This window comes from Lycorma delicatula, chromosome 10, assembly GCF_047948215.1.
Source record: "Lycorma delicatula isolate Av1 chromosome 10, ASM4794821v1, whole genome shotgun sequence".
Lineage (NCBI taxonomy): Eukaryota > Metazoa > Arthropoda > Insecta > Hemiptera > Fulgoridae > Lycorma > Lycorma delicatula.
In genome coordinates this window covers 86,409,538-86,423,414 of record NC_134464.1, presented here as the reverse complement: position 1 = coordinate 86,423,414, position 13,877 = coordinate 86,409,538, and the positions used below count along the sequence as shown (strand labels likewise).

At 30.8% G+C, this 13,877-nt stretch overlaps 2 protein-coding genes across 4 annotated transcripts in view; one reads left to right on the top strand and one right to left on the bottom strand.

Annotated features, from left to right (window-relative positions):
• The window catches only part of LOC142331107 (sensory neuron membrane protein 1-like), a 99,717-nt gene that overhangs the window by 74,796 nt on the left and 11,044 nt on the right, over positions 1 to 13,877 (top strand). For all 3 annotated transcript variants that reach the window (XM_075376779.1, XM_075376777.1, XM_075376778.1), the window contains exon 8: positions 6,259 to 6,384. In XM_075376779.1, coding sequence (XP_075232894.1) covers positions 6,259 to 6,384 — 126 coding nt within the window. The remainder of the gene's footprint in view (positions 1 to 6,258; positions 6,385 to 13,877) is intronic.
• Positions 5,235 to 13,877, bottom strand: part of LOC142331106 (UDP-glucosyltransferase 2-like) — a 166,527-nt gene continuing 157,884 nt past the window's right edge. The window contains exon 8 of the mRNA XM_075376775.1: positions 5,235 to 5,498. Within this exon, the coding sequence (XP_075232890.1) occupies positions 5,321 to 5,498 (178 nt within the window). The 3' untranslated portion in view covers positions 5,235 to 5,320. The remainder of the gene's footprint in view (positions 5,499 to 13,877) is intronic.

The following is a 13,877-nucleotide window of genomic DNA, read 5'->3' as shown; positions in this document are numbered from 1 at the left end:
ATTTTATAATAAAATTGAATTTGGTGGTGTGATATTCTTAACAGTAAGTATATAATATGGGGACTCCAGGGGAGAGTAGAATCCACAATAAATACTAGAAAAGACCTGTCACCATGTCACGACTTCACAAGGTATGGCGTGGTGTCAAAATCAGGGCAACAGACAAGGTACACTCAAAAGAGCTGACCTGCCATGCCTGACCTACAGCTGGTAGGTGGGGAGGCTCATTAGAGTATAACAGACACTCCTCTAGGAGGCGCTATACCAACAAGTTGGACTGGCCCAGGGGAGTAGGTGAAAAAAAAAAAGAATAAATATGAATAAATATAAAAGAAAGAACAGAAAAGTTTCTCTATCAAGATTGTATAAAAACTATATAAAAGCACTATTTAAAAAATTTAAATAATATTTAAGGAAAATATTAATAAAGATTTTACAATTTTATCTTAAATCTATATATTCTATATCACAAAAGAATAACACAATCAAAATTTTACATTTAAAAATTATTTTTGATCTGAATCAAGGATATAAAAATTTTCATTTACATGATTTTGGAAAAAGGAATTAAACTAAAATAGAATAGGAAACTTGATATGACAACAGCCAAGAAAAATATTTATACTAATAAATGGTTTAAAACATACGGTGGAACAAAGAAAACAATTTTAACTGATAGATGGTAATGAAGTAAAAGCAAGCATAAAGATTGACAGAGTATTGATTGAAAATTTGCTCAAATTAGCCAGAAGGCAGAATATATCAAGTTCATTGGCATTTAGTTTTATATTAGAGGAAATACTGTACCTTAAAATTATGATATCTACTATGTTTTTTTATTATTATTAAATGATTATTAATAAATAACCAATCTTCGTGACATAGTGGTAGCATCTTGATCTTTTATCTGGTGGTCCCAGGTTTGAATCCCAGTCTGGCATGGTATTTTTCTTTCGCTACAAATATTTCCATTCTCATATTTCAACATAAAAGCTACTCCGATGAATCAATTCATCAGTAAAAAAAAAAAATAGAATAAAATTGGTCATTTGTTTATAAAATAAAAATTTTAAACCTGAAATATAGTTGATCGGTTTAAGGTGGTGCATGCGTTGAAGGCATTTGGACTGTATAAAATTTTTATTTGTGTTTTTAGTTTTATAAAAAAGTAAAACAAATGAAAAGTGCTATTTTAAAATAAGTGAATTTTATGGAATTTCCTATTACACTATTTTCAATTTGGTTATTTGTATACTCTTGTTGTTTCTACTTTACTATTTATTTTCTCTTTTTACATTTTCAATGTATTTATCTGAAATATTTTAATATTATTTTCTCTATCTTAAGCATTTTTAGGATAGGAAAAGTTTTTCAACCTAGCATTTTTAGCGATTCTATAAATCTTTTAATTTTCTAAATTCAATCTATTAATTTTACTTTTAATCTACCAGGATGGTCTAGTGGTAAACTTGTCGTTGTAAATAACCTGATTTTGAAGTCAAAGTTCCAAAGTTCAAATCCTAATTAAGGTAGTTGCTTTCATTCATATTTGAATATTATATCGTGGATACCAATGCTCTTTGATGGTTGAGTTTCAATTAATCACATACCTTAGGAATGGTTGGCATGAGTCTGTGCAAGACTACACGTTTACCAGTACAGTTACATTACACTAATAAGTCGCTAATGACTTTAATTGTTGATGTCGCTATAAATAAAAGTACAAAGAAAAAATACACCTTTACTTTTTTTTTACATTTCAGTTGATGTCATAGGGTGACAATAAATTTCAATGTATTCATTTATATATTATAGGAATAAGAAATAAATATTAAAAGATTATTTTAAAATGTAATATTTATTCCATTGGGGAAAAAATATTATCGTTTGAGATGTTTTAGTTTTAATGTTTTTTATTAGTTTAAAAAATATAATTTTTTTTTTTAATAAGAAGGTACTTTTTAATAAGAAGGTTTTTCAATCCCGTACCTAAATTTAGATTTATAAAAATTTAATTAAAACATTTTACACTCAGTCTGTTATTAAAATTATTAATGGTTAAAATTGTGTAACTGATTAAGAATTATGACAATAACTTTTGAACTGTATCCTTGCACTTTCATTTTTCTAAACAAATAAAATTCATTCAATGTAAGTATGTAAATATAAATAAAAGTTAAATAGAGTTATAAACAGATTTACTCACTCAATTGCTCTTAAAACTGGGGCTTACAGTATAATAAAATAAAATTGAGTCATTGAAGAGTGGTCTTGAGTCTTGAAAAGGGCCTCTTTCTTTCTTTTAACTCTTCTAAAAGCCCAAAATTATTAGACCAAGAAAGAAGTAAAATATTTAAAAAAAGTTTAGATAAACATGAGTAGTTCATTCGGTTTTTACCAAATGAAGATAATTTAAGATAAACAGCAAAATAATAAAATAAAAAATGTTCAACATGAAAATGGGTGTCCCTAATCATACTAATTACTTTGAAAGTAGTGAAGCTGTTTGAGTACAACCCACCAGGTTGGTCTAGTGGTAAACTCGTCATCTCAAATCAACTGATTTTGAAGTTGAGAGTTGTAAATTTCAAATTCTAGTGAAGGCAGTTACTTTTATATGAATTTGAATACTAGATCATGGATAACGGTGTTCTTTGGTGGTTGGGTTTCAATTAACCACACATCTCAGGAATGGGCAACCTGACACACTACAAGACTAAGTTTCATTTACATTCACATAACATTCATTACTTCACTTATACTCATATTAAAATTTTAATTAAAAATATTTGGATCATACAAGAGGAAGGCACATTCGTTCGAATCAGATTTCATAAACATATAAATTTTTTTTAAATTTAAATATAATTTTTTATTAATAATTATTAACCTCTGATTGTAAAAAAAATAACTATAAGCAATTTAATAATAATACAAAAATATGAAAAACAAATCAGAAGTTATAAGTAAAATTAAATGTTATGTACTTTTCATTTTAATTCAAAACTTTTTACAGTGGGAGGTTAATAATTATTACTAAATCAATATATTTTTTTTAAAAAAAGTTAAAAAAATATATGCATTTAAAGTCGGTTTCGAACCTATCTGGCTTCCTCTTGTAAGATCCAAATATTTCATTAACTATGATTTTATTTGGCTATAACTCTGGAACCATTGATAATTAGTGCTACTTATGATATATCGTTGAAAAGCTTTCAATGAGGGCTTATTACTGCAGTTAAGAAAAATCCAAAATCCAAATGTTCCAAAATTAAAACCCTGCTTTATTTAGACGTTTGACCCGTATTCACATAATTGGTCAAAATGGATTTAGGGATGGTCAAAACAGTTGAAATCAGAAAACCGAATTTTTTCGCGATTACAATAATACCTCCTTTACTTCGTACAAGGAAGTAAAAAGCACTTCTTAGACCAGAACTGTTTTCTTCATGTTTATGATATTTGGTTAAATGACTAAGGGTATAGGAACCTACCAGATTTGTTATATTCTTGATTATTATGTGGTTTGGTAGAAGCATCTAAAATCTACAAATCCTATCAGGGAGATCTGAATTCTATCCATTTTTATTTCCCTGTACGAAGTATTGTGATCCCAAAAATTTCGGTTTTCAGATTTCAACAGAAATATCCATTTTGACCATCAATGAATCTATTTTGACTAGTTTCGGCGTGACGTCGTTACTTACATATGTACGTATGAATCTCTCATAGCTCAAAAACGATTAGCCGTAAAATGTTGAAATTTTGGATTTATGACTGTTGTAACACCTAGTTGTGCACTTCCGATTTTGACTGCCATCAACTGGAGCAAAAGTGCCCAAAAAAGCCCAAAATTCAAAAGATTTGGATTTTGGACTTTTTCTTAACTGCAGTAATAAGTCCTCATTGAGAGCTATTCAACAATATATTATAAGTTGTACTTATTTTCATTGGTTCCAGAGTTATAGCCAAATAATATTTTAATTAATGAACTATTTGAATCTTTCATTGTGGGAAGGGGGTTCGAATCCGACTTCATCTCCTATTTTTTTTTTTTAATTTAAATATAACTATTTATCTCTGACTAAAAAAAAAAAAATACTGTAAGTGATAATTCAATAATAACAATAAAAAAAAGAAAATTAAAAAATCAGATGTTATTGATGAAATAAATATTTATGTACTTTTCATTTCAAAAAAAAAAAAGAAGTGTATATGTAAGTTAATAGGCGTACAAAGAAGGCATGTGGTCCACATCCGATTTTTATTAAAAAAAAAAAATTACGATTGGGTTGAGGTTTTATCATGTAAAGGGCCAGATTCTTTCTAATATATTTTTTTAAAGATATATATGTATATTTATATATACACATGGTCTGTAAATAAAGTAATCAGACTGGTTCAGAAAAACATTTTATTTACAATCCAATTATACATGGACTCTACACCTTTGAAACAGTTCCCTTGGGAAGCCACGCAACGCTTCAAACGGTTAATGCTAGAATCATTATATTAACTTAATTAAAAATTACTGGTGCCATATTAGATTAGTCAGTAAGATGAAAATTCTTGAAAGTACAACTTTGTTATGAGTAATCTAATAATTCAGAAACACAAATGTTTGCTATAAAAATGTAAAATAAATAAATGTTATATATATTTAATAATTTGCTAGTGAAACTCTAAATAAATTGAAATAAGACTCTACAAGTTCTCTTCCGGATTACCTTCCTCAGAAAGTATAGGAATTAGGAATATTTTACGTTAAAGTTAACATATTTTTATAACATCATTGTAATATAACATTACTGTCGTATTAAAAGTTAAATAAACATAAAACATAACATTTTCATCTTTTATCTAGGTAATGATGAATTTATATAAATAATGAAACCCGTTTTACAAACATTTAATTATATTTAATGTCACATTTACCTTTGGGATTCAAAATCACAATAGTGTTTAATTCTAAATCCTGTAATGTACAGTTTGATATTTAAACTGACAATGATATGGAGATAACTGAATCTAATAAACAATCCCCCGCTGGAACAAATCCTTGTGTGGTATTAGTTAAATCTATCCTTATCGTTTACTGTGACACGTAATTTGAAAATTGAATTGAATTTTCATAAGTTAACCTAAGGGGTTATTCTAATTTAATTATATAAATAATAACACTGATAGACAAAAAAAAACTTTTTTAATGTTTCTCTAAGTGTGATACCATTTCTTGAATTGCTTTCTGCGTACATTACAGATCTGTAAATACAATTTTTCTATCAACCTTACTTTTAAATAAGCTACGTTTCAAAAAAAATTATGGGAAAATGTAGTCTTTAAATGAAGCCCAAGCTGCAGTTTCTACATTATTTAACATTGACCATCTTTGGTCATCTTGACTCGCAGTGTCGTCCTTCGACGGCCGTGCAGAGGCGGTTCTCCCCGAGCGATCCCACGCTGGGCCGGCTACTGCTGCTGAGCCTGGCGAGCTGGAGCTGGAACGGGAAGGTAGATGTGGTAACAATATATATATATTTATTTATATACTTATGTGTACATTGTCCTGTATTTTGATTAATATCTCCGGACTAGCTCCAGGTAACTTTTTCGAGAATGAGTCAAAAAAATTTTCTATACATAAGACACTGATGGAATTAAATTTTTGGCAAAATTAAAAAAATGGGAGGGATGGTTTTCGCAATTTTGATTTATTTCTTCTTTGTATATTGGTCGATAAAAATTGTGTTTAATTCGATGATATTACTTATTAAGCTATTTAAAGTATCAAAATGTTAATTTGATCGGATTTATGGATGGGGATAGATTTAAAATTAATAATTTCTTAACAGTTTTTACCTCGTAATTCGAAAAATCGTAGACAAAAAAAGCTAAAATCTGAAAAATATGTATGATATTTTTGCCGTGATTTTCGACTCTAATGGACATGAGATAACGATACACACATTATTTTTTTTATATATTTTTTTTCGTAAACCATGATTTTTATAGATTTATTGACATAAATAATTATTCCAGCAATTTTTTTTCTCACAGTACTTTTAATATTGAATAACTTGTAAGATAAAACCGTCATTTGAACCTCGGTGAAATCAAACCGAACTTTGTTTATTGAGCATTAAAATTTTTTTTAATGCTCAAGGAAAAGCCGGGAAAATTATGCAATCCGTGCCGGTTTATTTTGCGTAGTTATAAGTTGTTAAAAGCGGTTATTTTAATATTAAAATTTATATTTAGTTCACAGGTACACCACTTGCAGCACGTAAGAGATTACAGTTCAATATTGGTATTCATAAAATAAAGAAAATTGATTTAATGAAAGAAGTTCCAGAGTCATTAATACCAATCTTCTGGGTAGAGGAGGTAAGGTGATTTAATTATATCTATTTTAGTGTTTTATTATGATTTAATAATAATAATACTTAATTACTTACTAGGTAATCATACTAGTATTCATACTTGAATACTAGATCGTGGATACCGGTGTTCTTTGGTGGTTGGGTTTCAATTAACCACACATCTCAGGAATGGTCGAACTGAGAATGTACAAGACTACACTTTATTTACACTCATACATATCATTCTCATTCATCCTCTGAAGAATTATCTAAACGGTAGTTACCGGAGGCTAAACAGGAAAAAGAAAAAAAGGTAATCATAAAAAGTAGATTCCAAAATAATATACTTATACATACATCGTATTTACGAGACGTCTAGAAATTTAAGTTTGACTAGAACAAATTTTTTGTACAGATGATTTATGTTTTGATGTATGATTTATGTTTCTGACACTTACTATGATATGTGTTATTAATTTCAAATACTTAAAATTTTATGAATGTTAAGATATAAGTACAGAATTTAAAATAAATAAAACAAGAAATACTACAATTTTAGTTACAGCTGTAGTACATATTTATGAATTTTTTAGCCGAGGTGACGATAGATTAAAATTTAATAGTTAAATCTTCTTCAAGCGATAAAATCACTCAGAAAAAATAAATTAAAAGATTTTAAACAAAACGTGGTCCGTAAAATAATAGTGGGATTTTCAATGGTGGTAGCTTCGGAATAAATGATTGTAAAGAGATGAACCGTACGTTAAATGAAAGAAAACACTCCAAGTTTCTTACTCGTTCAGTAGATTACGATTTATGCTCCCTTATTTGCCCTGCGAACGTCAAGATGATATTCAATACTTGCCACACATGAGAGAGAATATCCGGTGCGATAGAAAAAAAGCTTCAGTGATTCTTTCTTTTAAATGGTCCAGATTCTAACTTGAACAGAATACATTAGTGTTTTTAATTTTCTATTTTAAAATAGAAATCCATGGGAATAAGGTCTGAAGACCGTGGGAACCAGGCAATTCACCCTTCTCGTCAGACCCATCGTTAAGAAAATCCTGCAAGATTGCGGCAAAATGTGGTTGAAGTCTAACTGGAAAATTGAATTCTACGCTGCATAATTTTCTAACATATAAAGGAATATGTTCTCTGTTATTGTTACTTCCTTGTACCGTACATGGAAGTATTATAATCGCGAAAAATTTCGGTTTTCAGATTTCAACGGAAATATCCATTTTGACCATCCCTGAATTCATTTTGACTAGTTTCGGCGTGATGTCTGTTCGTACATACATATGTATCTCGCATAATTAAAAAAATCATTAGCCGTAGGGTGTTGAAATTCTGTATTTAGGATTGTTGTAACATCTAATTGTGCACCTTCCTTTTTGATTGTAATAGACCGGACCAAAAGTGTCCAAAAAAGCACAAAATCCACAAAAATTGGATTTTGGACTTTTTCTTAACTGCAGTAATAAGCCCTCATTGAGAGATTTTCAACGATATTTCATAAGTGGTATTTATTTCCATTGGTTCCAGAGTTATAGCCAAATAAAATTTTAATTAATTAAAATTTGGATCTTACACAGGGAAGGCACATCGGTTCGAATCAGTCTTCATTTCTTTGTTTTTTTTTTACACTTTTTTTTAATTAAAATATATTGATTTATTAATAACTATTAACCTCTCATTGTAAAAAAATAATAATAATAATTCAATAATAACAAGAACTATCGCATGAAAATAAACAAGAACAAAACAAAAGTAATGAAATGTAGTAGAAATAACAATGATGGACCACTGAATGTGAAAATTGGAGGAGAAAAGATTACGGAGGTAGAAGAATTTTGTTATTTGGGAAGTAGAATTACTAAAGATGGACGAAGCAGGAGCGATATAAAATGCCGAATAGCACAAGCAAAACGAGCCTTCAGTAAGAAATATAATTTGTTTACATCAGAAATTAATTTAAATGTCAGGAAAAGATTTTTAAAAGTATATGTTTGGAGTGTCGCTTTATATGGAACTGAAACTTGGACGATCGGAGTATCTGAGAAGAAAAGATTAGAAGCTTTTGAAATGCGGTGCTATAGGAGAATGTTAAAAATCAGACGGGTGGATAAAGTGACAAATGAAGAGGTATTGCGGCAAATAGATGAAGAAAGAAGCATTTGGAAAAATATAGTTAAAAGAAGAGACAGACTTATAGGCCACATACTAAGGCATACTGGAATAGTCGCTTTAATATTGGAAGGACAGGTAGAAGGGAAAAATTGTGTAGGCAGGCCACGTTTGGAATATGTAAAACAAATTGTAAGGGATGTAGGATGTAGAGGGTATACTGAAATGAAACGACTAGCACTAGATAGGAAATCTTGGAGAGCTGCATCAAACCAGTCAAATGACTGAAGACAAAAAAAAAACAATAAAAAAAATTTTAAATCAGAAGTTAGTGAAATAAAAATTTATGTACTTTTAAAATTATGTATATGAAATTTAATTGGCGAACAAGGAAAAATTTAATTGGCGTCATGTGGTGTCCATATCAGAATTTTTTTCATTAAAAAGAAGAGAGCTAATAATTCTGTCTCGTCTAATAACGCACCACACATTCGCTTTTTTACTGTCACGCTGATGTTCAATAGCGTCATCTGGAGGTTCAGTATCCGATATACGAACATTATGGTGATGTACGCGTCCACAAACATGTAATGTTGCTTCTACACTAAAAATTAATTCGCTTAAAATATGAACATCCTCCTCTATCCTAACCAGAATGTCTACATCAAATACAAAATAATCGCTTCGCTTTGTCCAGTGAATAAAGTTGTTGTAACACCTGAATTTTGTACTCAGTGAAACGTAATAGTTTTTTAACACGTTTTGAACAGTTGTTTTAGGAATTCACAATCTCTAGAACACCCGCATGGATTTCTTTTGGGCTACGCAAGAAACTTGTTCGCTCTTTTCTAATGGCTTTATCAAACACTGATGGTCGTCCTGGACGTATTTGCTCCCGTAGACTGTCTGTTTCTTTGAGTTGTTTGTCCCATCGCCGAATGTTATTTTTATGCGGTGTTTTTGTCGTGCATACGACGCTACTCACCCCAAACACGTATTACCGACTCAAACATAGCAAGCCACGACGCACATTGAACCTTCCTCTACATCGCAAACATGATGCTAACGCGCACGTGCTACTTGCACGTACTGGAAAAGATCCGCATGCGATATCTTTTGTACTTATAAACTTGGAGTGTTTCTCTTTCATTTAACGTACAGTTCATCTCTCAACAATGCTTTGTTCCGAAGTTATAACTATTTAAAAACCAACTATTACTTTACGGACATACTGTATATAAATTTAATCGGTAAATGTATGTATTCTTCTAATAAAATATGTACAGCAATCAAAGTAGGCGTAAACATTTACGCTAATGAGTGTATTACCAGAAATATCCATGAGGTAAAATGACCCAATTGCCTAACCGATAATTAAATTTAGGGGTGTAATTTAACTTAAAAGAAACGATCTAAATGAAGATTTTCTTTCAAAAAAAAAAATTATTTCGTAAAAAAAGGGGAAGAAATATTAAAAAAAAAAATTAAATCAATTTCTAGGAAAGATATTTCAGGAATAATATTTTTAAATTTTTTTTTTTAAATTTAAATAACATATTTTTTTAATTGAATATATTAATTAACTATATCCCTATTTTCTTCATGAGCAATTTGAAAAAAATCATTGTAAGTTGATGTTTTCAACTGTGTTTTTAATTTTTAAATGAAATTTTTCTTAAAGCAGCCTAAAATTAAAATAAAAAACTAACTGAGCGAGGGAGTTGTTCTAAGGATAAACAATCAACCATAGTAATCTGACCCGGCTGTTTGGATTTCCCATTACGTATATAGGACTTAAATCTGGCCCGTAAAAGAGAAGCCAATCACCCAAGAATAAAAAATTTATCCCAGGTTTGAAATTATTACTATAAGAATCACTGATACCCCCATGAGCCTGTACTTCAATCAATTTTAACAATAATAATTTGACATATCCACGTCACTGGAGTCTTAAGAGCTACCCTGGTACCAGAATTTTTTAAGAGGTGGAGAAACCCCATTTACGGGCGCCTAGGCAGTGTCGGGCTCGCTAACAGGTTCTGCAAGATGTTATTAAATGCGTATGTGTTCCTGCGCACTACCGACTAAATCTCTACCCTTGGCTACCCAATCTTCTTGGTACAGCTGGTGTGCATTACTTCAGGAAGGGGGAATACGCCCTTACACACATTCAAACACCACAGTCAACAGACATCAACCTCACACAACCACATGGTACCTCATATCAGACTAAAATCACACCACACATTCCACGGCATCCAATCATCACTCGAGAATACATACCTCACACCGCACACTTTCACATCAATCAGTCACATCCAATCACATAAATAAACACCTCACAAGCAGTCGAACAAACACCTACTCGTATACATAAATAAAAACTTCACAGGCAACCAATGGAATAAGACTGGTCAGATTTCATTCGGTACACAGTGTAGTATACCTAAACCTTTTAATCCCTGAATTTAATTCACTGTTCGGTAGTGGGTTCGATATTTTTGATTATTTTATGAATAGTGACTTTGAATAAAAATTAATCAAAAATAAAAGATTAATTTACAAAAATGAGAAGTGAAAAAAATTTATATTTGAGCAATATTCTAAAATGCATTCAATACCTCTCCGGGATTATTTCAAATTGTAGAAAATTACAAAAAAAAAAAAAAAATTATATAAAGAGGAAGAGGGTTTTTGTTGTTCGGAATAAATAAAAAAACTACCCGATCAATCGCATCCAAATTTTAACCCATGTTTCTTGGCATAACTGTGAAGGTTTGTGGATGTATTTTTCTATATCTGGGAAGGTTTGTGGAAATCTAGAAAAAAATTACACACGGTGTGGCTATTAAATAACAAGACTAATGCCGCTACAGAAGAACTGCGCATGCGCCAAATTCGTACGACCGACAGCTGTATAACGGGAAGTCTTCTCTTTCGATTGTTGCCACTCGAGTTTCTGTAGACATATTAGTCTGGCCGAGGACTTCGTTTGAATAAAATCCGTTGTTTAGTTTTGCCGAAAAAATAAGTCTTTTATTAGAGCAAAGAATTGTCGTGAAATTTCGTATGAAACTTGGAAAAACCCCTACTGAAACTTTAAAAGTTTATGTTTATGCTTTATGCCATATGATTTTTGTTAACAAAAAAGCATATAGCAGTGAATGTCTATCACGTTCACGGGTTTTTGAGTGGTTTAAGCGTTACCAAGATGGCGAGAAAACGTTGAAGATGATGTTCGTCCGGATCGCTCTTCTACGTCTGGTCCGATCTGACCGTCGGTTAACTATTCGTGCGATTGCTGAAACTGTAGGAATTGACAAAGTATGCGTTAGGCAAATTTTACATAACAATTTTAACATGCAAAAAGTGTGCGCGAAAATGGTGCCTAAAATTCTCACATCTAACAAAAAGAAGCTCGTGAAAATGTTTGTTCTGATACTTTGAGTGCCATTGAAAAAGACCCAAACTTCTTGGAAAGAGTGATAACATGTGATGAATCTTGGTTTTTCGCTTATGATGTAGAAACCAAGCGTCAATCCATGCACTGGAAGGCCCCAACTTTACAGACAGCTAAAAAAACCTCGAATGAGCAAATCAAAATTCAAAGCGATGATTATTTTTTCGATATTCATGGGATTGCTTACCTTCACTGGGTTTCTGAAGATCAAACTATTAATCAAAATTACTACCTTGAGATCCTTCCACAACTCCGTGAAAACATAAGAAAAAAACGACCCGAATTGTGGAAGAACAAATCATGAGTTCTTCATCAGGATAACGAACCGATTCACACTGTCTGTCAAGAAGTTTCTAGCCCAGTATAAAATTCCAGCATTAGACCATCCGTTTTATTCACCTGACCTGGCACCACATGACTTTTATCTGTTTTCCAAGGTCAAATCTGCATTAAAAGGAACAAGATTTCAGACCCTTGAAGCTGTGAAAGAAAAAGCAGCACGCATCATGAAAGAGATCACAGAAGAAGACTTCCAGCACTGTTTCGAACAATAGAAAATTCGCATGGAGCGTTGTAGGGGTAGAGGAAGGGTTGAGGAAGAGGATATCAAGGGGATTGAAGGGGATAACTAAATATGAATAAATTTAAAATAAAATATTTTACAGCATTAACCTCGTTTCGTTATTTAATAGCCACACCTTTATATATATATATGTGTGTGTATAATAGTGAAGATTTGCTGGTTGAATCACAAACTTTTAATAAATTGTGACTGTGAGTATCTGTCAATGTGTGAGCTGGGTTTGACCTGAATGATTATGAATATCTAAAAATCAATTTCTAGATTTTTTGAAATTCCAGATTTTTCAAGGGCTAAAATGGACTTTAGAATTTTTTTTGAAACTCGTTTTTTTAATTTCTCGATAAGAAATAAAGAAATCAATCTAATTTTTGGTGATAGTAATCTTTACGTTAATAAACCAATTTATAGATTTTTGAAATTTGACCTTGAAAAAGGTTGAAGAAAGATAACAAAAAATTTTGAACGATGATTGTAAATTTTCCCAATCCCGACTATAGTAAACGAGTTATTCAGTAAATTTGGGCTGAGCTTGCAAATACTATTCAGATAAATATTTAAAAATCATTATCGGGTTTTTTTTAATTCCGATTTTTTAAGGGGTGTAAAGTACACGGCGTTGTAGTTCAACCAACACAGCCACTGCCACCGTTACTATATATGTGACTGACGGCATCTGCCTCCGGTTATTGGATTAAAAAACATAAAATAAAATGATTGACCGCTACGGGAAATATAAGTAACTACATAGAGCAGGTGAAGCTGCGACGGAGAGCTAGTATATAATTATAAACATATATATATAATTACGTATAATATTTCAGAATTATTTTTTAAATACACATCTAAAATATTCTTCTATCGTAGATTTTATTATTTAAAATTTTAGTTTTAATTCTAATACATGTCAAACTTACGAGACTTTGACGAGATTTTACGTTACGAGACCAAGTTTTAGTTTCAAAATCGGCAAAACAATTACGGACAATTACATATCATTTCATGAGATCGAATGTTTGTTAAATCTTATATATTGTAAGGACTTCTTTTACTACAAAAACATGATTTCTTTTAAATTATAAAAATGCATTTTAACTGAAATATTTGCCGAGGTTTATTTTATTTACTTTAGATGAACGTGAAGTATGTTTGGCTGTGTTCTTCCTTTGAGTCTATCTTTGAAGATAGACTTAACTGGTGGAGTAAGAATTAACTAATTGGTACTATACGAGTTGAATGAGATTTCTCTGATAAACCATATACTATATACATTTACTTTGTTTTGCTACTATGATATAGATGAATATGATCAAAATTTAAAACATTCGTTAAGTAAAGCTATTTAATC